Raw genomic sequence first — 23,803 nt, forward strand, 5'->3', positions numbered from 1 at the left:
ATACTTTACCTAAGGTCCTGAATTTTTCACTTCTCACTTTGTCCGCTACTCGTGAGCATCCATTATAGTACGGCGCGGGTACCGTATCAGCACAGTTGCGGTGTTGAGTTGTTCGCCTACCGCGCTTCTTTGCTTTTACTGACACATACTATTATTGTTCTTGCCATTACGTGCTTCTGCTTGATCTGCTCTCACATCATCCATATTTTGCGACTGCAACACCTCCGCCCGCTTTGTTGACCATATGCGGTAGTCTCCAACCGACGGACTTGTACTTCAATATTCGCTCAGCCAAAGAAAAAGGGTCCTTTTAGCAGAGGAGAGAGGGAGGGCCTGCCTAGCAGCGAGAACAACAACATACTAGAAACTAAACCAAACCAAGCCCAAGCCCGAACCAAGCCAGCGGGTAGCGACCGACGTCAGCCTTTTCTCTGTAGCACCCAGCAACGCAGAACTCGCGGTTCCAGGTACTGGTACAGTTACTTCCATCTTGCTGGAAAATCTGCTCTGTTCTCTAGGTAGTCGCTTAAGTGCAGGGGTGAAGAGAAAAACGGGCAGCAGGGGTCCGCCAAAGAAAAAGAAGAGTCTTCGCCGACATCATCATCCCCCCCAGTCACAGCCAAGCATCAAGGTTCCTTAACCCCCTGGCCCTGTTTAGCCTCCTCCGACTGTCAACTCGGCAGGGTCGGTTCGTCAATTGGCTCCAAAACTGCCTGTGCCAGGCCCGCCCACCCCCGGCAGACCGTCTTTTGTGCCTTGAGTTTTGAGGCTGTCGGTCCCAGAATTGCGCTCGACTTGGAGTCGACATCATACCTGCCCAAGAATCGATCCGTTCGCTCGCCAAATTTGCGCCTTTCTTCCCTCAATCTCCAGTTCTCAGTCTCGAGCGCGTCCCTTTTTTTTTTTCTTCCGCCATCCCAACCATCCTTCGAAAGTCCTTTCGCTACCGCCGCTGTGTCTGTGCCCCCCACCGTTGTCCATCTCCCAGGTACCGAGCGAGAGAGAGCTTGTCGAATCTCCATCTCGTCTCTGCCCAACTGCTGATCCTACCGCACCGCGTCACTGGGGCTCGGGCAGGCTGGAAGAGTCTACTCGGCATCCCATCTCTTTCTCTACGGATACCTGCCTACCTACCTACCTACCTGAACCTCTCCAAACTTCACCTTTCACCTCCAGGTACGGTACATACAGTGCAGTACTTCGTACACGTACATGTAATTGTACCCAGTCGTTTCAGACACACCCACCCCCATGCCTCTCAACCTCTACCTCTATTGCTGAAGGGCCCAATTATCATCCGCCCCTCCAGCTTCCAGAGCAGCTGGAAGCTTCACCTCACTCCCCGGGTCGTCTTTTGTTTCGCTTCTGCCATTATCCTATCCCATTCTACTATTGTATTGTACCTATCCATGGCCACCGCCTCTACGTGGTCCCTGCTTTTCTCTTCGCCTTGTTCCTGATTATGTGTGCCAGTACTTCCATACATATATAGTACTCAAGCATGGATCCAGCACCTCCAGATAGTAAACGTCCACGCCTCTCTTCGTGGCCAGTCGGCACACCTCAACAAGGAGTATCACTACCACATCCTCACGCTCATCAACTTCCACCGCCGCCTCCGCCTCCGCCCGGCGCTCTACATCATCATCCTCCTCATCCTCCTCCGAGCCCGTATCAACATTACCCTCCTCGACCCATCGAGCATTCCTCAGCTCCGCCGACGCCTTCTCACGCTGCGCCTGCGCAACCACTTCACGACACCGATCGTCGCCATCATGAGCCAGAGCCCTATCCTCCTGTTCAAGACTACCATCGACAGCAACAGCAGCACCAACACCCACCACAGCAGCACCCTCAGCAGCAGCACCCACATCCACCTCCGTCGCCGGCGCATCCAGCGCATCACCCATACCCGCCTTACGGTCCAAGAGATCCTCCCATAAAACGAGACCCAGCCGAGGATCAACGCCGACCCAATTCGACGGGCCATGCGCCCGAGGGGATGTCGTCAACACCACATCTTCCGCCGACCTCACTGCCACCACCACCGCCTCCAGGCGCATACCCAGATAACCCACCGCGACACATGAATTACGAAGGCGCGCCTTCTATGCCCCCAACACCGGGTGGCTACCGTGCGCCCAGCTTCCCGCCGCCCACTCCAGTGCCCCATCAGACGCCCTACGAGCAACATGGAGGTTATCCTTCAACCCCTCACGAACCATTCTATAGTGTTTATTCATCATCCGTCCCAGCTAAAAAGAAGAACACGAGAGCTTCTCAGGTACGAGCCTTTTGTGATATGGAAGCGCGCAAGTTCTAATTGGATATAGGCGTGCGATAGCTGCCGGCAGCTGAAGGCCAAGTGCGACGAGACGAAGCCATGTAAAACCTGCAAGGAAAAAGGCGTGGAATGCAAATACCGTGACCCGGTGCCCAAGGCGTAGGTTTTGAAAGGTCCACATCAGCTGGATAGCGAAAAACTAAGAATCATTGACAGGACGGACAAAGCTCAAGCCGACATTCTAGAGGGCCTTGGCTCTGTTCAGACGTCGCTCAACTCGATCATGACACACCTGGGGCGATTCGATCAGAGATTGATCAAAATGGAATCCCTCTTGCCCAAGCATCTTGCGACATCAGCTCTCAAGACAGAGTCTTCCGTGGAGGACGAGTACAAACGTGCCCCAGCATCGCCTTACGTTGCCAATGGCGCTTCTGTGGACCCGTACTATAATGACGCCCATCGCGATCACCCATCTTCAGAGCCTATGCCATTGCGTATGATGGCCGAGGATGAGATGGAGGTAGAGCCAGGCCCGCCCGTTCCCCCTGGTGAGCCCGCGATTCCCATCAATCATACGACCTTGGCAGGCCTGCTCTTGGAATGGCCTTCCATCCGGGAGCTTACAAAACATCACGTTGAGCGCGAAGGTGTGCGATACATTAGCGAATATCCCATCAGCCAAGAACAGAACCGAGGTGTTCTGATAGTGTATGGTCGGGGCGAAGACTCCCACCCTTCGCGACATGTGAGAGAACCAACGGACCATGGCAACTTGGATATGGCCGACGATTCATCCGATATGGCATCTCCTTCGCCCGCGGCTGATTGGGGCCAGCTCGGTGGACTAAGCCCTCCAGACCAAGTGGAATACAAGGGAGGTGTTCTGGTTGATGGCAATCCTGATTTCTCCGAGCCGAAAGTGTGGGCGTACGTCGAAAGTTTTAAGGAAAACATTCTCAACATGCACCCTATCATTCAACCAAAACTCTTGGACTATTGGGTTAGGCACTTTCTGGATAACCTTCCTGCATCACAGCCACGTTCAGCAAAGCCACAAACATCGAAGCCCACCTTCGCCGTTGGAGGAGGCTCTTCGACACCAGAAGCTGCAGGCTCAAAAAGGAAACGATCGCCAGGACCAGATGGCTCCGAGCCACCCACACCGGCGCCACAACGTATCGGTCGACCAGATCGGTCCATCCATACCGCTCTAGTTCTCACGGTTCTGGCTTTGGGTAAAGTTTGCCTTCACCGCGATAACGTGCCGGATGTCGTCCATCCTACAGAGCCTCTTCCCCACGGAAGCCCTGCCCTCCGCAATGGAGCCATTCCGCCATCGCCCAATCAAGGCTCTCCGCCAGGGTACTCATCTCATTCCCATTCGTCAGGTTTGCCATCACCTAAAGAGCAAGACCGGAACATTCATAGTCGTCGATCCTCTATCCATGGCACAGGTGCTTTCCGCTCTGGCTACAGTTTGAAGAAGAACTACGAGGTAATTCCTGGCCTGGAGTACTTCGCATACGCCACGGATATCCTTGGCAACCACACCGGCGCGTACAACAATATGAAAAATGTGTACGCCAACATCTTTGCCGGGCTGTATCATGGCCAGCTGGGCAGGCCGATGGAGAGTTTTGCTTTCATCCACAGGGCTAGCCACAAGCTACAAGTCATCATGAGACCGTAAGTGCTATGAGTTGTGGTAGAACACAGATCAGGAGTGGCTAACTATATTGCAGGAGCCTGGACAAAATGCGGCGAATCAAGCGCAACAGCGAGTTCATCCAGGAAACCAAGTATAACCAGCTTGCTCTCACGTTCTGGACTTGTCTGCAGCTCGAGAGTGATCTCATTGCAGAGATGCAACTTCCCCCATCAGGACTGCTCTCATATGAAGATGACATGCCGCACCCTAACATGAGTCTCTTGGAAGGTTTCAACCAGCGCATCTTGGATAGTTACCCAGGTCAGCTATACTTGCGTACCCACCTCAACAGCATCCACCGAATGTTTTACGCCCCTGAAGATCCGGCCAAACCTGGCAAAGATAAGTTCCGCAATGTCGGTGTCGTGTCTGACGCTGTCTCGGGCATGCATTGGGTTGCCCCTAGCTTTGCATTCAGAGAGGATGATCCCCCTGCAGATGATATTCTGGCAGCAAGACTGCGGGCAAAGTACTGGGGAGCTCAGGTGATCACTTATCGCCCATTCATCCGACAGATTCTACAGTTCTCGCACTCAATCAAGAACCATGCATCGAGCCCCAACTTTCCCAGCGTCAGCTCCGAATTCCGACAGGACATCACAGCGCCTGTTATTCATCCCAAGGCTAGAACGCATGGCGATATCGATCCTCAAGTCGTTGAGTTGGCTAAGAAGGGTATCAAAGCGCTCATTGAAAGCACCCGTGCTTTCCACGGTCTGGGAGATAGGAGGCCGATCATCACCAATATTTTCGGCACAGCTCACGCGTAAGTCTTTCGTCTTAGACTGACGCGCCTCAAACTAACCACCACGCTCTAGCCAATGGGGTAATCTGTTGATTCTATCAGCTGCATTCCGTGACCCAATCCTTCACACCTATGTAGATGAGGAACTACTTCGAACACTGTTCCACAAGACGATCCAGTTTTTGCGACAGTCGGCAACGGCAACGAGCGCACTTCGAACTGACATGCATATCCTTGAAGGCCTACAGAGAGATCTTTTCAGCTATGATCCGAGGACCAACTCGAGCTTCTCGAGCGGCACAAGCGCACCTGGCTACCATACTCCAAGACCTGTTCCCATGGCCGCGCCGCCTCAGATGCCACATCAGATGGGTGATCAAGGACACCCACGATCTATGCCCCATCATTTGCAGATGAATTCATCACACGGGCAGTGATAGAGTCGACGATATTTGCCGCCGTGATTGGGAAATCTATATTGATGACTTTCATTATCATTTATAATCATCATGATGACATGGCGTTTGGGGACTGATTCATACGCGCCATAAGAGACCACGAAGGAGTGCCATTGTTTTGGCAGGTAGTTATTAGACGCTCAGTCAAACGAAATGGGCTCGACGGACAGAGCGACTATACCCCCAGGTGCATGGATTGCGCCTTTTTCCATGGCGACCGAGAAGAAACATGGGCACATCGCCATGCCAAGCACGGGTGTTTTGGATCGGTTCTAGCTTATCCAACGCCTTCTCTTGACTCGCCCCAGTGCACTGTATCACTAGCAGTGTACAACAAAAAGAACACCTCCTTGGGGTGCAAACCCCAACCTCGAACACAAATCCTGTTGTATATACGCCGACGGATGTTTGTTGGTTTGGCCGGTCATTTATTGGTTTCTGCTTATAGAGAGGCTTCCCTGTCGTTTGTATTTTTGAACATTACAAGATCTGCATTGCATGGCTGTTTTATATGGCAAATGATTTTTGTTAATGCTGTTTTTGAACACAAAATCATGGATCTCAATTTCCTTGTTTTACATGGAGGGATTTGGAGGAGATACCACTCACGGTTGTTGAGCATACTGCAGTACATATTGGATCGAAAGGAAAGGGGGAAACACGTGCATGCTCACAATCGTTTTTTCTTTCTGGATGTTTAGAAGCATTGCCTCCCAAAAGGGAGTTGAATTATATACAAAAATCTATACAATATTATGACCTTGTTCATCCTTACTGGGTTGTTGAACACAACAAGAAGCGTGGAGCGACTGTGAATACCAATGACGCCATTGAGGCCCTCGTACTTTAATCCTTGTTCCTCTGCTGCATCCCACTCATTACGTGCAGCATCTCGATACAACAAAACAAATCGCCTGCCCCTGATTGCATATGGGAGGGAGATGCGTGGGGGAAGCACTGTTTCTGCACCCAATGGAGGTGGTACAGACCTTCGGGTACGTACCGGGGGTCTACGTTAGGTCTAGGTTACCTACTACTATAGGTACCTTGTTGAACACCCCCCCGCCAAAAGAAAAGTCTTCTAGAAGGTCAGGGCGTTTCTGTTTCGGCGATTCCGTGCATGTTTCTAGAACGTCTAAAATGTGAAGGGGGAAAAAGGGGGAGGGGCAGATTCACCGCGAAGGCGGAAAAAGGATGACAGTTTTGACTCAGTTGAACCTCTAGTAGTGAATCAAGACATTTCTCTCAGCACCATCTGAGTTTTTGTGTCTCAAACGAGTCATTCAGGCGACTCAGGGTTTCCCTCCACTTGTGGACAATGGCTTTTGCCATGGGGAAAAAAGCAATTATTCTTACATGTCACAAAGATTTACTGTAGGGGGCCAAAACACGAGGAAGCATGAGGAGGATAAGCATTGGCTGGGAGCCTCAAGAGGGCCACAGTACTTAGGTATGAAAGTCTTACTACATGGACCGGTGAGCCCACTACATAGTGCCATGTCTAGGCGGTGGGCGGTCAATCATAATTCACACTGAGGGTGAAGCTCTTGCAAAGACGTTTGTCTCTGCCCCGAGACTAAATGGAATTGAGCGACATTCGCTGGATATGTACTGGTACAAGACCAGTGTCAACCAATCCTTGTTGTTCAAGCCCAACTCCTAAGCCTCAAGTATGCTGGCTGTATATGACCCGAGACCCTCTGACTCGGACAGTTCTTGGCTGTCGTCATCCCAGCTATCAGCGACCTTGTTCTTGCTCTTGACTGCAGTTGTTGGTAAAGCTAGACAGAGCCGCAAATGGTCATCGTGTGCCCGGGGGTACAGCGCTCTTAAGATATCTTGGTCAGTGGCAAGTCTCGATCTGGTTTATCCGAAAGGTGATGTTTGATGTCAAGTTGCAGACAGCCTTTGAAGATAGATAACGTCTCCTGGCTTTCAGGGACTAGGGCTGCTTGGGCAAAAACTGGAATTCTGCGAAGGGAGGTATCAGAAGATGTCCGAGCTGCTCTGGCACCAAGGGCCGAGTTTTGCCGTACGGGAATGCGGTTGAAACGTGCCTTGGCATCAGCATAGAACGACCCTCCTGAGTAACGTCAATTTCCTTGGAAAGATAATAGAAGTAAACGCCACGAAGTATCAAGTGCCACGCAAACACTGATTTTCCGGCAAGAAACAGACGGCTTACGTTGCCTGAAATGTTTCACTACTGCTCTCTTTCACGACAAGAGATTTTGCCGCCTCAGTTACTCGGTCGAGAAATGCAGATGATGTTAGACTGACAAGCCATCGTCTGGTCCCCCTCCTAGGTATATCCGGCTTGGTGCTAGCAAAGCATCGACTGCGTTGAATGCAAACTCGGATTCATTGGTCGTAATAAGAAGTATGAGGAGATGTGGAATTAGAGTGGTTGGTATTGGGAATTGTCCTCTTAAGTCTGCCAGGTGTGAATATATGATGTTCTCGTGAACCCAATATTGGGAGACATGATTGAAGACGAAATTCCCTGGAAATCAACCCTCTTTGTCATTGCGGACTGCGCACATGGCTATTGAAATCAGCCGAACAAGTCTTGGTCTCAGTGAAACTAAAGGCCCAAAGGGTGCTTCTGGATCGAAGCTTTCCCAAGCATTGATATTTTGTTTCATTCAAAGCGGTCGTAATGGGAGACAAGTGCTAGAAAATCGTTGTGCACGTGGAGCTCATAAGACAGAGGGAAAACAGTTGTACAATGAGTCGTCGGTCTAAACTTTTCGCGATGTGAGGCGATCCCGAGCCTCCAGATTCATATCATCTAACAGAGAAACACTCCTGTATGGCATTAGAAGGTTCGCACGCTCGTAGGATTAATAAACGTACCGATCCTCGAGTGCAAGCACTAGATGCACCGACCTGAAGTTAGGGCTGATACTGTCACCCCGGTCCGATCACGGCACCGAGACGCTCTGAAAGATAAATTCTCACGAGGCTCACACCTGAGCTTACGAAGATCTAAATAACAGGCCTTATGAATGATCATGTCCACGTCATACGCTTTCTATGCCGGTAATATGGTTAAGCAATGCTTAAGCTCGTGGAGATATCCGACCGTGGCCGAGAGAGCAATAATAGGACAAGGCGCAAGCAGTAAGAGCTGTTACCATATAAAACCACCCTTAACCTGACCAATGTCGTAGACTTAATCAAAGGTAATCCGTTTCACTCGATGTGACCAGGGACGGCACCTAACAGCTTTGCCTGGGGCTAGTAACATTATTTTGCAGCATGCAAGACGTAATTACCCTAATCTGGCACTGGGCAGAATTGTTAACAAGTTATTCTCTTGTATAAATCGCCTATATCTATTTGCTAGCTTGTTGACGACAAATCTTAGGAAACCGTGCTTCCATCTGGGCAGAAATCTGAACGACGAGAGTCTTTGGCGACCCTACGTAAAGCAAAACCTCATCGTCACTCTCTTGAAAGAAATGAACGTTCTGCCATCAGATGTTAAATTGATGAAAAGCACACTTTCAATGGCATCGATTGAATGGAGAGCATTTCGTTGTCAGACATCTGGTTCAAACAGTATTCGTGCATCAGGCCGTGAGCCAAATCGCCTGCACATATCAGGGCCTGCATGTTCAAGCTGCAGAAATTGATGGCCTGATATCAGCTTCAAGTCATCACTCAAACCTTCTGTGTTGATGGAGAAAGGCGAGCAACTCGAAGATTCGCTAGCCTTGATGGGGAGTTTGGTAGCTGTCAGTACCTTGGCGATACCCTGACCAGCAATGGCGATGTTGGGCAAATAAGTAAGCGTCCGAGAGACTTCACAGAGGTATCTCTAGATCGTTGATATCAAGAATGGTCCCTAGACATCTTAGCAACAGAAGTATTTCAAGGAAACATCATAACTGACCTTCGTCTGTGTCGCTGTAATTTGGTTTCCTTCCTTGAGCCATAGTCTTACCATAGGGACAAGCAAACCTCTGGCCTCACTGCAGCAGAACACCTCGCAGATCTATAAGACTGAAACTTCAGGGTCTAGTGGTAAACGCCGAGGAGGCTCTTGGTATTCTCGAATTTACCGTACTTCGGTTGCTGGGGGCTAGAATATCCTTCGGATTGGACTAGGTTTTTTGGGCCGCCAAGCTTTTGGGCTTGAAAAGGCCAGACACGTCTTCCTTTTTGCTTGGGATAGGAGTTGACGATAACGGTTCCGCGTTTGAAGCTTTTGCCAACCAAATTGGTAGGGCTAGCAGCAAATGAAGCAACATCCTCCTCCATACGCGAATGCATTTGTCTGCCGATGCTTCTGAAGCTAAGAAGGGACTTGTTCGCGGCTTTTGATGTTGGTGGCAGATTTGAAGGAATCTTCGGCAACAGGGTCAATTGCCTCTTGTGCTTCATTGATCTGAACATCCTTCATGAAATTGCTGAAGACCGGGTGACTAGATGGGAACGCAGTCAAGCAGTTGAAGTCTTTCAGTGTGTAGTCGAAGTCTTTTGATGGTTGCAGTTCAAGAAAAGGCTGCCCTATATCAAGGCACAGTTCTTTGGCCGTTTCTACATGAAGAATACGCCCATAGTGCAGAAGGATTCCAGGAGGGATCTCGGATCATATGTGATCGTTTTGAGAGCATGGAAGTAGATTCGTCCATCAACAAAATCCAAAAGACCCCGTCCTTTTGTGTTCTTTCGACCCGGATGAGATTTCTAAGTCGTTTTGGGTTGCCCAGGTTTGCTCAGTCAGACAAAAGAACTGCAAGATGAGAGGAACAACGTCAATCTGTAGATTACTCGCCAGGATCTCTTGATAGCGGCCAAAAAAAAAAAAAAAAAAAAAAAGGTTCTGAGGGGCATAGTCCTCCGGGCGCAAGGCCCGGGGGTGACACGGTGGTCGGATGATGAAGCGAGGACAAAATGGAAGAAGAAGAAAGATGGGAGAGATAGAGATGATAAACAAATAAACAGAGAGTTGCCTAGGGACAAAAGTTGGCCCTTAGTAGATGGACCCCTTTCAGTGACAACAACACCATGTCAAGTCGAGGATGTCTTGGAGTTGAATCGCCAGCACTGATCGGGTTGTCTCGAACTGGATATTGCCTTCACGGGCAGATATGCACACTACGATCAACTAAACGCACTGTGAGTGCAATTGGTCCAGATTCAACGACAATTTTGCTGGATCCCACTTGCTTTAGGTAAAGATATGGATGTGTCTTGATCGGCTTTGGAAACTCGATTCACTGCAATCCATAGCGATACGATATCATAAGATTGACGTCTATCAAGTCCGATTGAGGTCTTCCCATATTGAAAACACAACCTAGCAAGTATCAGAGAAGTTATATTGGGGCCACTGGAAAGTTTAGAGGGTTCACTGCTGTCTGAGTTACTATCGAAAAGGTCGCAGTTCTTGCCTGAGTCCTGGCAAGCGTTGGAGATGGTGCCAGTGTCGCCATAATTAGTATTGACTAAGAAATTGTTAGTCACGAGCTGGACTGATGTCTCGGATGTGACTTACTACCGCAGAGAACACCGCCGTTGACAGCAGCAGCGTTGTCAGTAACAACATTCCGGGGACCGTAGTTATCCTTGCAGTTACCACAAGATCTCACAAGCTTGCCTTAGTCTTCGACTTAAAAGTCGGAGATCTCGTAAGTGCCGCGGCCGTTAAACTGAACAACCTTATCGGCGGCGTGAAAAGCACCTCCTCCACAGATGGCGGAGGTGCCGGACTTTTGCTTTAGAGTGATGGCATCTTAACAAACGTCTCTAAACCAGAAGTCTTCAAGAGTGCAAGTTCCCTTACAGTCAAGGCCCTCAGTTTGATCAGGTCCAATAATAACATTGCGGAGAGTAGCACCATCCTCGAGAATGAACATGGCATCAGCCTCGCTGGTCTCCACCTGATCCTAGCATATGGCCGCTGAAGAATGTTAGTGAGAAGGGGTGTAGCCGAGAAGACCAAACTCACGGGAACGATCATAGTATGTAATTTTGCCATCGAATTCGCCAGAAACAGGGATGGCGGTAGCAGCAGCACTGGCACCGCTGGATGCGGGAATGGCTCGTGTGATGCCTCCAGCTCCTGAACCAGATCCAGAGCTTGCATCAAGAGTAGCGACAGGAGCTTCAGTTAGATTACCTACGAGGTCATTGATGGAGGTCTCAACAGGCTTCTTGCTAGACTCGTCAGCCTCCTTCGCTAGCGCTGAGACAATGGAAGGAAGAGAAGCAAGCATTCTAATCGTTCCTGCCACCGTTTTGATTGCCGCTGCCGCTACCAAGAGCCTCAAGGAGCCTAGGGAACTCAAAGCTAGGGAGATCAACATCAGACTTCCCGACAGCAGCCTTAGAAAAGGGGCCAGTTTTGGCATCGGGAATACATTGGCTGTGCCACTTGCTGGCTTCGACGCATGTGGAACCGGAGGGACATTTGGTGTCTCCGGTGCAAGCACCACCACCACACTAGCTGTAGAACTGTGGAGCGACAATGGTGAGAAGCGCAACTTTTCGATTGTCGGTAATGATTAAACAAGTGATCACTTGAACGAGAATAAAGTGGCAGAGGTTAAAGAATGTGGGTTTGCGAGCCTGCCCGGGACTGCCAAAGATGAAAGAAAGTAGCAAGGAATATTTTGCTGGGCTACATGTTGTTTGTCCATGCCTGACTCCTTATAAAGGATTTCTGTCATGCAATGACACCGTCCCGAACCTCCAACCGCAGGCCAGTCAATCCTGGGTAAGGAGCATTTAATGACAGACAAACCGCTGCCAGTTTGTCACTGAAACCTTGACAAGGGGAAGCTTATTCAGGGTATACACTTCTCGCCATCTAAGTTAAGGCCTAGCCTAAGCTTATTCGGAGGGTCTGATAGCCGAGTTGGTTGGAATGGCGGACTTGTCCAGGTTTGACAGCTGTGATTGACATCCTGGTTGATTTGAAACGGATAGAACAAAGAAAGTAGGCCATCTGTTCAACTATGGAAAGCCCATAAAAGCCATAGAAGCCAGATAAGAGCCAAGTGTAAACGATTTCATCTGAAACAGGAAGAGTAAAGCGGCATCCCGTGATGTCGGACGAGGGAAGTTTGCGGTGGTATTCATGACTAGAAGTTGAAAAGTTGCATTCTTATGAGAAGTACGAAGTAGCAAGGCCAGGTTGATTCTTGTTTTTGGGGGTGGGTCCAGATATGCCTTGGTGCTAATGACTAGGGTATTTGTTAACCACCACCAATGAAGGCTGAGTATCAAACAAGGAACTTTGTTTAGGTTGGGGTTCTTGGTCCGAAAAGGCAAGGGCCTATCGAAATTATATCCAGGAGCTACAGCTTGAAACGGAGAGAGTTTAGAGGCCCTGTAGAGGGAAAGACACTCTTAGAAGCACCAACCAGTGAGCGAATAATTCTATCTCTCTCTGCTTTATTATGCTGGTAGTGTTTGGAATACTGTCCAAACTATGTTCCTGGCTCTGGACTTGGGCGGTTCTAGGGACCCGGACTAAGTATCAGACGCATCTGCTTGGTCTGCGTGCTTACCTGGTCTTTCTGCAAGTTGTCCGATAATATTGACCTTGCTTTTGCTTGAATAGAATGAATGGTTCCAGATTGATGAAGATGTCCCTGCTGAGGATTTCCTCGAAACGCATGTTGCATTGATAACTCTAAGTACAAGCTGCATTTTTAGACTACTTGAGTCGAAGAGCAATGTCTAGGTAGTCTGTGGAGAAGCTTGACTGATTTGGGCCATTGGCCAAGCTTTTGTAAATTCTTTGGGCAAACATGAAGAACCTTGGATGAATAATCAGTCAAGGTGTCCATACTGGGTACGAGTACCTACCTTAGTTACCTACCTACCTATCTGATGCATTGAGTGACACTCACGTGCTTCATCATGTGACCATTGTAAGCTCTTCCACAAGCTTCTTCCCCTTTTCATGTAGATCAGCTAAAGGGGTGACAGCAATGACGCCACAATCCACATCGCGTTTGGGAAATCGACATTTGACACGACGATTCGGCTCAAAAAACAGTTATTAAGATGCACAAAATTCATGTTGAGCGCAATTACAAGTGAACAAGCATTGTCACGAGAGCAGTTGCCTGTCTCATCTAAGGTGTCATGGCGATGGTCCCTAGCTGCGCTATTAAGTTTTGAGATTACACTCCTTTTTTGACACGAGAAAGCTGGGCCACTTTTTTAATTAGACGGTGTCGTTCGTTGCATCCAGAGCTATAGGGGAACTCGAGAGGAATAAAGCAGTCCATGGCTTATCTGTAGACATCAGCTTATCCCTCTGTCCCAGCCTTGATGAATGCATCATGCCTTGTTTCTTGTTTCTGCTCTTTACCTTATCAATCATCATCATATATCGCCTCCGATGACGGTATCCTCAGAGTCTCGCATATAAAGTGCTGGTGTAAGGCGAGCCAAGTTTTGGAACCCCAGATTTTTACAGGGAGTCTTACGCCCCAAATCCAATCAGCTTTGGAGAAAGTCCAGACCCAATTCAAGACCCGGTTTTTTTCGCGTCAACGTGGAACTGCTTCGGTAGCAGTAACCGTTTTTCTCCAGGTTAATAAACCACTAACCTAACCAACTGCTACAGCAGTTCCAGGTCGCTTCCCCGTCTCGCTCCTCAGCACGCACATAATTAAGACCATACTTACCTAGGCCCCTACTCCTAAGGTCTCTCTCATCCTCTCCCACAACCCGACCCGACTCCGAAGCCACGTCATCTTCCCCCAACAGTCAAGTCAGTGCCAGTCTTACCTATCAGCCATGTCTTCGCCATCGAGCTCATCACAGGGCGGGAAGCGCAAGAGAAACTCTCTTCGCGCGGAGTCAGCCGCTGATCTTGGTGATAATGGCATCCAGACATCCTCTCGTGATGCCTCTGGTGAAGAAGGAGACACAACAGCCGCTGAGTCGGGGCGACTTCACAGCCGAGGATCAGCTGTCGGAGGCCCAATTCCTAAGAGACAGCGCTCTAGCTCGGATCGTGTCCTCGAGACAGCCGCTGACCATGCTCTGGATCCTGGCGAGCCAAGCGACACGACAGAAGCCAGCATCGACATTGCTGAGCGAGTCGGTCGCAAGGGTCGCAAGCCTTCTCTGAGGGAGCTTGACGAAGAGGAGCAGCGAAGAATTGAGGCCATGCCTCCTCCTCCCATTGGCAAGCTCCAAGATCCTGCTGGTGGCTACAAGACGAACCCACCTCCTGTTGGCCGACCTGTTCGTGTATACGCTGATGGAGTGTTTGATCTCTTCCATCTTGGGTAAGTCAAAGAACCGACTTCTAGAAACTGAGCCGTCTGCTAACCACTCTTTAGCCACATGCGACAACTCGAGCAAGCCAAGAAGGCCTTTCCTGACACAACGCTCGTCGTTGGAGTCACAGGCGACCACGAAACACACAAGCGCAAAGGTTTGACTGTCATGTCTGCCGCTGAGCGTGCCGAAACACTCCGCCACTGCAAATGGGTCGATGAAGTAATCGAGGATTGCCCATGGATTGTTACACCCGAATTTCTCGACGAGAACAAGCTCGACTATGTCGCCCACGATGATCTTCCTTACGGCGCGGACGAGGGCGACGACATCTACCAGCCCATCAAGGCTGCTGGCAAGTTCCTTGTCACACAGCGAACAGAAGGTGTCAGCACAACTGGTCTCATCACAAGGTATGCCAGCGAGCACCCATGCCATCCAACATGCTAACAATTCACAGAATCGTTCGCGACTACGAGAAGTACATCGCCCGACAATTCAAGCGCGGTACTTCCCGCCAGGAGCTCAATGTAAGCTGGCTCAAGAAGAACGAGCTGGATCTCAAGCGACATGTTCAGGACCTGCGGGAAAATATCACAAACAACTGGACCACTACTGGTCAAGAACTCGGTCGTGAGCTCAAGCAGTTCTGGCCTACTAGCCGTCCTCAGAGCCCTGCCCGATTTAACAGTGCAGGCAGCTCGGAGGCACTACGTTCCCCAGGTGCTTCTGGTACACCTAAAGAGTTCATCACTGGCTATGCTCTCGGTCTTGTTGGTGGTGTCCGAGGATGGGTGAGTAGTGGACATGCCCACAGTTTCCACCTCAAGCTAATGATCGTCTAGATGACCAAGAGCCGAGGCAATGTCACCGATAGTAGCCGACCCCCCAGCGACGATGAGTCTGAAGAGAGTGATACACACGCAAAATCACCAAAGGACTCATCAAACACTCCAACCGCAGCTGCAGCTGCTCCTTCGAAGCTATAAATGAAGATGTATGGCCACGCAGATTGCAAAAGTGGGAGATTGGTTAAAAATGTCCAGCGGGAAGAGGAGGCAGGGCCACCACGATAGGGACAACAGATGTTTGTGTAATGGACTTTGGATTATTATTTTAATCAGTATTCGGCTGTGCGCTTTAATACAGGACCGGTACACAAGGCGTTCTGGCTTGTTTTTTATGTATCGAATGTTTTTCGCGACTACGGTGTAACTTTGGCGCAGTATTGAATGCGGATTCTTCTTGTGTAAGGTAGCTGCGGGATTGTACGACACTTGGGCGAAATAATCCGACGAGTATGATTGAACAGTTCACTTGTTTCGACAGTCTCATTTTTGTGACATTCTCGCATTCTTAGGACCGCCTTGCTACGGCCTACGTCTCTGCAGGTACAATCCTTTGGTTCGGGAGTTTATTTCGAGCCCCTCGTTGCTGACATGATAACTATTGTTGTACAGCTAACTAAGCCAATATGCATGGCCCCCTCGGTGAGGCTGAAATTTGGAGCAAATCATGAGCCGAATCTCTTCTGGGTATCTAGCTTTCCGGATGGCGCAGGCACTCAAATACCACAATCTGGGGGCGCCTGCGCTTAGGCGCCTAGGCGGCTATACTGACAATTGAGCTCAGTCAAATGATTACTGCGACACTGGATGATCAGAAGTAACGTTTCAGCAGATGAGACCACTTCATCATGACAAAGGTGGTAAATTGGAGTTTGAGGGGATATCTGGTAGAGCTTGTCGATCGTACAGTCAGCATCAGTCTGCCTCGACCTAAACGATCGACATTAGGCAACAGGAATCTCTCCACTCCTTGCAATGCAATGTAGAAAGCGGTCCCCCGGCATGTACAGGAGAAACCTGATTGCAAATGGAGATGTCGAAAATGTCAAGCTCCTAGATGCCAATTGTTCGTACTAGGCTGCGATAGGTCAATGATACGATCAAGGGTGCGCGGATAAACGTCCGAATGGAGATGACCCCCACAAGGGTCATGAAGATTTCGGCCAGTACTTAAATGGGCGACTACCTACCTAGGTAGTTCATAAATCAAATTGCGGTGTATAGGAAGTTGGAGGCATGTGGTGAGTGACAGGCAACAGATGCCAAGTCAAGGGGTGTGTCCCATGTGTAGATCTGCTTCCACTTGTAGAGGAGCACATGCGAATCAGACCAGACATGCATCGGTGCTGAAAAGTTAGTTGTCAACGTAGGCATGTCTACAACGTAGTGACGGGATGAGTTCATGTAGCATCTTAGCGAGACCTTGGCGACAGAAACAGGGTAGATTTCGTGCAAGATCTGCATTGGGAAAAGCCGCTTCTTCTTGTCAATGTATTGGTCCAAAAGAGCCTCTAAATACAAAAATAGTCGGGATCCAAGCGCCGGGGGCTTTTTCCTTCCCCCCAGATATGAATCTGTGGTTGCAACAAACAGTTCTACGAGTCCTGTGGAGGACTTCTATTAAGGAATATTCTCCGCGCGGGCCGAATCCTACAGAGTCTTGGCCTCAAAATCCGAAAAAGGTCGTTTATACTGGACTTAGTGTGCGGAATGACATATGGTAGACAACGAGATGTGACGATCTAATTTTGGGAAAGAAGCACAACCCTTGAACAGCTGGCATCGCGGAGTCTCGTGGACGTTGTTATTTCCTATTTCCATTTCCAGCCAAAAGGCGGGGAGAAACAGCGTGGAACGTGGAACGGTCCGGCCCCACATTTCATATCCTTTTGCTCGGGACGAGCACAACAGTTTGTTTCCGACTCAGATTCATTTTAATATTCGACCTGTCAATAGGTAGCTTATGGGTCGATGAGCCGCAAGGCGTTGAAGTAATTGACTCGTCGATCTGTATCCGTAAATTAAAGAATGCCTCGTCTCTGATTAATTAATTTGTCGATCACAACAAGCATTATCATGACACTGCTAACTTTCTGCTTGAGCTAGCGCATCACTGAACAAGCAGATTTTGTCTGTGCAGAGCCCAACAGGCGCAGCCAAGGAGGTAAAAATAGGTCACCTCAGGTCATCATGAAATATTGGCCAATCAGCCATTGAGTGGCTGAGCTGTGGTGTGTCTGCCCTGGACTTTTGTTTGGCTACCCTAGCGCCCAGCAAGGCTGGGCTAATATCACCCTTGTGCGACAGACAGGGATACGAATTGACGCTACCAGGGGAAAGAATCCAACATTCCAAGTAATGTTTCAATACATACGGAGTACGGCTGCCATGAGAACGGGATACCGGTATCGAGATCAGTATGCGATTCGGTTTGAATGCGGGTGATATTGAAAGCTCGGTTAAAAAGCTTAGACCAAACCTAACATACCGACCAACATAACCATGTGGACCACCTATGGACAATGGACAGCGTTGTAACGGCGCGGGCCCTATGAGGCTGGTCGGGCCATGCCATTGGGATAAGCACTTGTAAGGTTGGACGGACCCAGGGTTTCCAAGGACGAGTTGCTTCACAATCGAAGTGATGAAAGTAACTGAAAAGAAACCTTTCAAAGAAACACCATATAAAAGCAGGGCCAGCAAACTCAATAGATGATATATCGGTAATATCGGGACCAGACTCATGGGAATGCTTACCAAGTCGGTACCTTGGGCCAAGCCCGGGCTCTCAGGTAAGCCGGTACCTGTCACTGATGCAAGCAAGAGCTACTGGAAGGCACATTACAGTACCTCCCGAGGTACCTGTCGGCCGCCTTTCGTCCTCTCCCCAGCTCATTTTCTTCCACTTAACCTTTCTAGACACAGCCTCTTCTATGGGATCTTTTTGCTTTCCTATCATCCATGTACGCATCGTTGCTGATCCCTGTCAGACAACCACACCCATTCCAAATGCGCGATGTCATGTCTGTTGTCATTCTGGAGACATCAAGCCATGATCGGTTCTAGCTTCTAGAGCAGCCACCAACAGGCGCCTTGACGCCATACCCGCCCGACCGTGCCCACGCCCATGCCCACGCTTGTGCCCACGATGTCTCAGTGCCCAGATACAGTACAGATGCAGATGCATTGCTTTAGCTTCCTGTGAAACTGGAGCTCCAAAATCAATTTTAACCCTAGTGCCCGAGCTTCCCCTAGTTCCAGCTCGAATTTCTACGCCTCTGTGCTGCTGTTCCCGTGCTGGTATTCTTGGATTCTTTCATGTGCAGCGGTATTCCCTTTTCTCAATGCAACCATTCTTACTGATCATCGCCGCCATTCTGTCTCTCTTCACAAAGCATTGGATAGGTCTGCGCCAACTACGTCTAAGCGCGAGCTACCACCCGCAAGCCATCGGATCGGTCGGGGATGAATAGTGTCTTTTTGGTACGGTCCCACACCTGGGCGCTAGTTGCTCGATCAGGTACCGTTCCTTGAAGGCTTAGATGGCGCTTGCGGCCCCGTCCCGCCACTTGTCGCATTCTCGACGAACAGGGAGCGGCAAGCATGCGACAAGGGTCGATGTGAGAGGGTGGCACATGGACAAGCCAAACCAAACAATGGGATGGACTCCCACTGTCCCAATCTTTTGGTGTCGAGGACGCTTTAAGCACTACGTACGGTAATCAAAGAGGCAGACAAGTGCCTTGCATCAGGCGCATCTCTTGTTTTCCCCTCCACCTCACCTCCTTCAAAGCATCTAATCTTGTCCATATCCATGTTTCAATCCATGCATCAACTCCCCTGTCCTGCGCCCCATACTCAGCTCGCAGGGTTTGTCTTCAACCTTGGGTCAATCACATCGACATCCCCATACCTCCATGTTCTAACACTCTCTCAAATAATCCTGCCCAGGCCTAACCCAGCAATGCCTCTCCTGGTTCCTATCTTTGTACCAAGAGTAAATATCTCACTTGCACTGAGCCCCATATTCACATCTGCATCCCTGCTAAACACTGGGCTTGCTCTATTCGCCAGCCTTAGCCGTCTCTACCTCTTCCCGTCTGTGATCTTTGCTTCAATTCTACACCAACTCCCCCACTATTACTCCCGCTTGCTGTTCTATACCCTCATCGCCCACCTTCTTTACATGAGCCTAAAGCGTCCCATCTGCCGGGACTTGTTCATACGCCTCCCTGGGGGCTGTGCCTTACTAAGTTTGGCTTGTCCATCTACAATTTCTCCGGACTCACTGCCTCTTTTGATTTGTGCTCCTGTTCTCAACTCTGGGCCATGGCTAGTCTCAAGAATATCATGAATACCGACGATGAACACGTCGATTCAAGTTCCGGAACCCGTTCCGTCGGTTTGACTTCAAGACCACCCTCTACCCACAGCCATGCTACTACATTAAAACATCCACCACCCTCCTCCTCCTCCTCCTCCTCCCGTAACAACAGGCCTGATATTCCTGTCTCATCCATGACATCTTCTCTCGATGGTCACCCGTCGTCACCGAAGCCCAATATCAACATGACTACCCGACGCCGCAGCAACGCAAGTGTCGACTCCAACGAATTCTCCTACCAGCCTGGCCCATCATCTCACACTCCCATGAGGCCCTTCGCCGGAGCAGCCACTGGAGAGGCACACGTCAAGTTGACTCCTATAACCAGAAAGATTAGTAAGGCGAAGAAAGGTGTCCCGGTTCACACATGCAATCAATGTCCCAAGGTATATTTCTTCTTTCTCTACCATCTTCACGTCTAACTTTCACAGACCTTCTCTCGGGCAGAGCACTTAAGGTTCGTGGTCTTCCCCGAAGCTAAAAGATGTTTCTAACAATGGATACAGACGTCATCAACTCAGTCACTCAGCTCCTGATCTATTTTGCCCGGTCGAAAACTGTAATAAGACTTTCCATCGCAAGGACCTCCTCGACCGTCATGTCCAAAGACAGTACGTTAGAAGAGTGGCACCCGGAGAGCTTCGAGACTAACAAGAGTAGTGAGCAAGATGGTCAAGATGTTAAAGACCTGAAACATAACCGTCAAGGCAGCCCGAAAACACCTAGCTTGCCCTCTGCAGACTCTGGACCAGAACCAGGACTCAAGATGCCTGAAGTCTATAGACACCCTCGAGCAGTAACCGCAAACAGCAGTTCGAGTATGGTCGGTCCATGGTCATCAGTGGCATCGACATCTGCTCCTCATCAGGTCTACAATCCGCCGCCAACCGTGAACAATTCCTCAGACAGCTACCCCATCGGGCCAAACAACTATGTACTCCATACACTACCAACGAACGAAAATTTTGTAGCAAGCTATTCGGAACCAAGAAACATGTCCATCTCTATTATATCATCCATCCCTGAGGAAGCACCCCCGGATCTAGGCTGGCCTGAAAGCTCAATGTCTTCATCAGCTCCTACAAGCACATTCTCGACTCCCCCAGATAACACAAGGCGCTCACAGTTCTCCGTGCCAACAACGAACGGGTCTTGGATGACCGCGACTCCAGCTTACCCAAATACTGCAAATGACATCACTGCCAGTCTGGATAGCAACACATACCCTGGCTCGTATTCATATACCGATACTCCACCACAAGCGTACCCTTCTGTCTTTGGCGATATGGATCTTGCATTACCTGGATACTCTGAAGGCCCTTCTTTCAGCACCACCAATCAGATACCTATTCCCACAGTTCGTAGCATGTCCCCCTCATTAGCTGTCGCTCAATCTGAGACTTTAGTAGCTGTCTCCTCGCTGCCAACGTCAGATGGAGTTTTTGGATTGGGGGCATGTAGCTCTGGGCCTTCGGATGGCAGCTTATTGAGTACTCCTGATTCGATGCCACTATCTCTCCCTGCAGCAACGAGAGACTCAATTCCGACATACTTAGAAACCTACTGGGAGCATGTCCACCCCAAGAACCCCATCATACATAAGTACACTTATGAGGATGTACCAGAGGAGGAGACAGAGCAAGTACAGGTCCTCCAATGCGCCATGGCTGCTCTAGCGACACAATACATCCCTAACGCAGACGACCGCATGAAGGGAGCTCAGCTTCATGCATACGCCTGGCAAAAGTCAAAAGTGGTGAGTTGAGAGAACAGGAGCTCGCCAAAGGAGCAGTCGACAATCGACCGGTGCTGATACACTTAGTTTACACAAGCTGAAAAGTGGTCAATACCAGTACAGCAAACTATTGCACTTTGCGAGTATTACGCTCGGTTCCGTGGTAGAAAGCCACATTCACATCAGCCCTCTGCTCGGTTCACTGCACTTTACCACAGGGTTAGTCCGCGTGATTTCTTTTGATTATTCCTCCCTTTATTTCTTTATTTCTTCCGTTCTTTTCTTCTTCTTCTTCTTCTTATTCTTCTTCTTCTTTCCGTCTTCTATTATTTATCTTTCTCTTCTATTGGAAAAAATTTAAACATCGTGTCTTTCTTTTCGACCTCATACCCCCCTCGAATACCTGGCTCAACTCCCGATAGGTTTTTAATCATCACCATGAATCTCCTTCTGGCTCTTCGCCCCAAGGTCAGTCGGTTTGGAAGATCTGGGTTGCTGCAGAAACTCAACGACGACTGCTGGCTGCCTGCTTCCTCCTGGATGTCCACAGTTCACGGTATCATCAACGACCGTATGTTTCCGCCATTGGCCTGGACTACACTGCTCCGGACACTCTTCCTATTCCACTCACAGCAACAACGACAAAATCTTGGGAAGCACATGATCCTCAAACATGGACACGACTACGGGCAAGAAAGGACCTGAGAACTATCTCAAGCATCAACATGAGTACACTCTCTGCCACTGATGTAGCATCTCTGCCTGCCTTTGACGCGGCAATCTTGCTTGCAGCATATTCATTATTCATTTCGTGCCGTCAGAACCCAGCACATATTGGCGTGATGGATGGTGCACTGAACTTTGAGTCGGAGAGAATGCTTATGTTAAGGGTATTTCCCGACTCGGCAGCTGCTAGTACCTACCTAGCCCTTCACTACACACCTCTTTACTACCTATTATCAGTATCTGGGCAGAGCTGGGTCTTTAACAAGAAGGTGACGGACTTCAATATCTTTGCGGAACACCAGAGGTTACTAGGCGAATGGTGCAAATCTAGCACAGCTGCGATCGCCACTGTTTTTGCTGCCCGTGCTTTGAGCATCTTCCTTAACCTCAAAGCTTCATCCGATCAGGGAGAAGACAGAAAAGGAAAATCCAACGAGCAACAAGTAGTGCATTGGAAAGATATTTCGGACTACTGGGGTGTTTACGTTTGCTCGTTGATCTGTTGGGCCTTTGGTATTGAGAATAAACAGGACAAGGACAATACCAAAATTTTGCCAAAAGCTCCAAAGCAGTGGATATTGATAGTTGCAGATCTGGAGCCGTCCGAGTTGCAAGCTCAGAATCACCGCAGTGGGGCTCAAAAGGTTGTAAGTCTCGTGAAGGAAGTGTTGGAAAACGATTGCTTGGGCGGAGGAAACATTCTTTTTGCAGATGCCGTGAACGTTTTAAAACAACTAGAAAGGGGGGCATCTGCCAGGCCGTGCCCAGATGTTTGAGAGTCTAGCGTTCATGAGGGACCATGCCCTATTTGTTCCTTCTCTTATTTATATATTTGTTTTGAGCTGACCGCATTGATGTGATATGAGAAATGCGTGTAAGTAGGGGTTGAGTGGTCGGAAGAGATGTGGATTTGGGAGTGAAGGATGCATGCATTGGTTGAAGGAATCATAGCGTAGGGTTGCAGAAGGAAACGATGCCTTTTATGTTCTGAACCTTTCACAAGCATGTACACAACCATACGTGACATATGAATGGCGGGAAGGTGTTGAGTTTGTCTCAGTAGGGTGATCAACTGAGACCATGATCCTGCGAAGCGTCAGGTAGCGGATAGCTTCAACTGAGACGTTGACCCAACTGGAGATGGAGTGGCTTAGAACTATTTCAAGAAAGCAGCTGCGACGTCATGAGAGATATCGATGCATTTTGATAGAATTGATCCTCCAGCGTAGGATGGGAGCTGGACATGACATTGAGCTGAGGGCGGATGAGGAGAGGGATTTGGTGGCTTGTGGCGTTGTCTCAGGATCTCAGCCCTGGGGGATAGTTAGAATAGAGACAAGGGTCATCCCAGTGACGTCGGGATGACTTGTGCAGCTTATTGCTAAAAGGAATTGAATGTTGAGTGCTGGCTGGAGGTTTAGGTGGCTGGCTACCTTGGGCTGGGGAATTGATGTACATGCCTACCAGCTGGCATGTAGAGGGGACGTCTTTATTTTAAGGTATATATATCATAGAGCTCGAAGAATATGACCAAATCGAGAAGGGCAAGGTATTTCGGTTGTAGGAGCAGAGGCCAAGAGCGGAGTATGATTGATGGCCTTGATCACATGCAAAGAAATAGACACAATACGACCAAAAGAAGAGAAGAAGCGGTGAC

General features: G+C 49.3%; 6 protein-coding genes across 6 annotated transcripts; 3 read left to right on the forward strand and 3 right to left on the reverse strand.

Annotated features, from left to right (window-relative positions):
• Window positions 1–1,501: 1,501 nt before the first annotated feature.
• On the forward strand, window positions 1,502–5,177 carry FPRO_08022 (uncharacterized protein; the record flags this gene model as incomplete). Its single annotated transcript, XM_031233858.1, has 5 exons — window positions 1,502–2,284; window positions 2,334–2,443; window positions 2,501–3,973; window positions 4,030–4,761; window positions 4,814–5,177. The coding sequence occupies 5 exons, from the start codon at window positions 1,502–1,504 to the stop codon at window positions 5,175–5,177; spliced, it is 3,462 nt and encodes a 1,153-aa protein (XP_031083653.1).
• A 3,565-nt stretch (window positions 5,178–8,742) lies between these two features.
• Window positions 8,743–9,150, reverse strand: FPRO_08021 (uncharacterized protein; the record flags this gene model as incomplete). The annotated part of the gene is made up of 2 exons (XM_031233859.1): window positions 8,743–9,021; window positions 9,097–9,150. 2 exons carry the CDS (start codon window positions 9,148–9,150, stop codon window positions 8,743–8,745), a joined length of 333 nt encoding a protein of 110 aa, XP_031083654.1.
• Window positions 9,151–9,498: 348 nt separating this feature from the next.
• FPRO_08020 (putative pectate lyase) lies at window positions 9,499–11,065 on the reverse strand (the record flags this gene model as incomplete). Its single annotated transcript, XM_031233860.1, has 5 exons — window positions 9,499–9,680; window positions 10,577–10,654; window positions 10,705–10,801; window positions 10,868–10,941; window positions 10,993–11,065. 5 exons carry the CDS (start codon window positions 11,063–11,065, stop codon window positions 9,499–9,501), a joined length of 504 nt encoding a protein of 167 aa, XP_031083655.1.
• Window positions 11,066–11,119: 54 nt separating this feature from the next.
• Window positions 11,120–11,425, reverse strand: FPRO_08019 (uncharacterized protein; the record flags this gene model as incomplete). Its single annotated transcript, XM_031233862.1, has 1 exon — window positions 11,120–11,425. One exon carries the CDS (start codon window positions 11,423–11,425, stop codon window positions 11,120–11,122), a length of 306 nt encoding a protein of 101 aa, XP_031083656.1.
• Window positions 11,426–13,964: 2,539 nt separating this feature from the next.
• On the forward strand, window positions 13,965–15,442 carry FPRO_08018 (uncharacterized protein; the record flags this gene model as incomplete). Its single annotated transcript, XM_031233863.1, has 4 exons — window positions 13,965–14,461; window positions 14,516–14,866; window positions 14,914–15,247; window positions 15,299–15,442. The coding sequence occupies 4 exons, from the start codon at window positions 13,965–13,967 to the stop codon at window positions 15,440–15,442; spliced, it is 1,326 nt and encodes a 441-aa protein (XP_031083657.1).
• Window positions 15,443–19,870: 4,428 nt separating this feature from the next.
• On the forward strand, window positions 19,871–22,922 carry FPRO_08017 (uncharacterized protein; the record flags this gene model as incomplete). Its single annotated transcript, XM_031233864.1, has 6 exons — window positions 19,871–20,071; window positions 20,117–20,142; window positions 20,192–20,296; window positions 20,346–21,441; window positions 21,508–21,639; window positions 21,843–22,922. 6 exons carry the CDS (start codon window positions 19,871–19,873, stop codon window positions 22,920–22,922), a joined length of 2,640 nt encoding a protein of 879 aa, XP_031083658.1.
• Between the last annotated feature and the right edge of the window lie 881 nt (window positions 22,923–23,803).

This window comes from Fusarium proliferatum, assembly GCF_900067095.1.
Source record: "Fusarium proliferatum ET1 genome assembly, contig: FPRO_scaffold007, whole genome shotgun sequence".
NCBI lineage: Eukaryota > Fungi > Ascomycota > Sordariomycetes > Hypocreales > Nectriaceae > Fusarium > Fusarium proliferatum.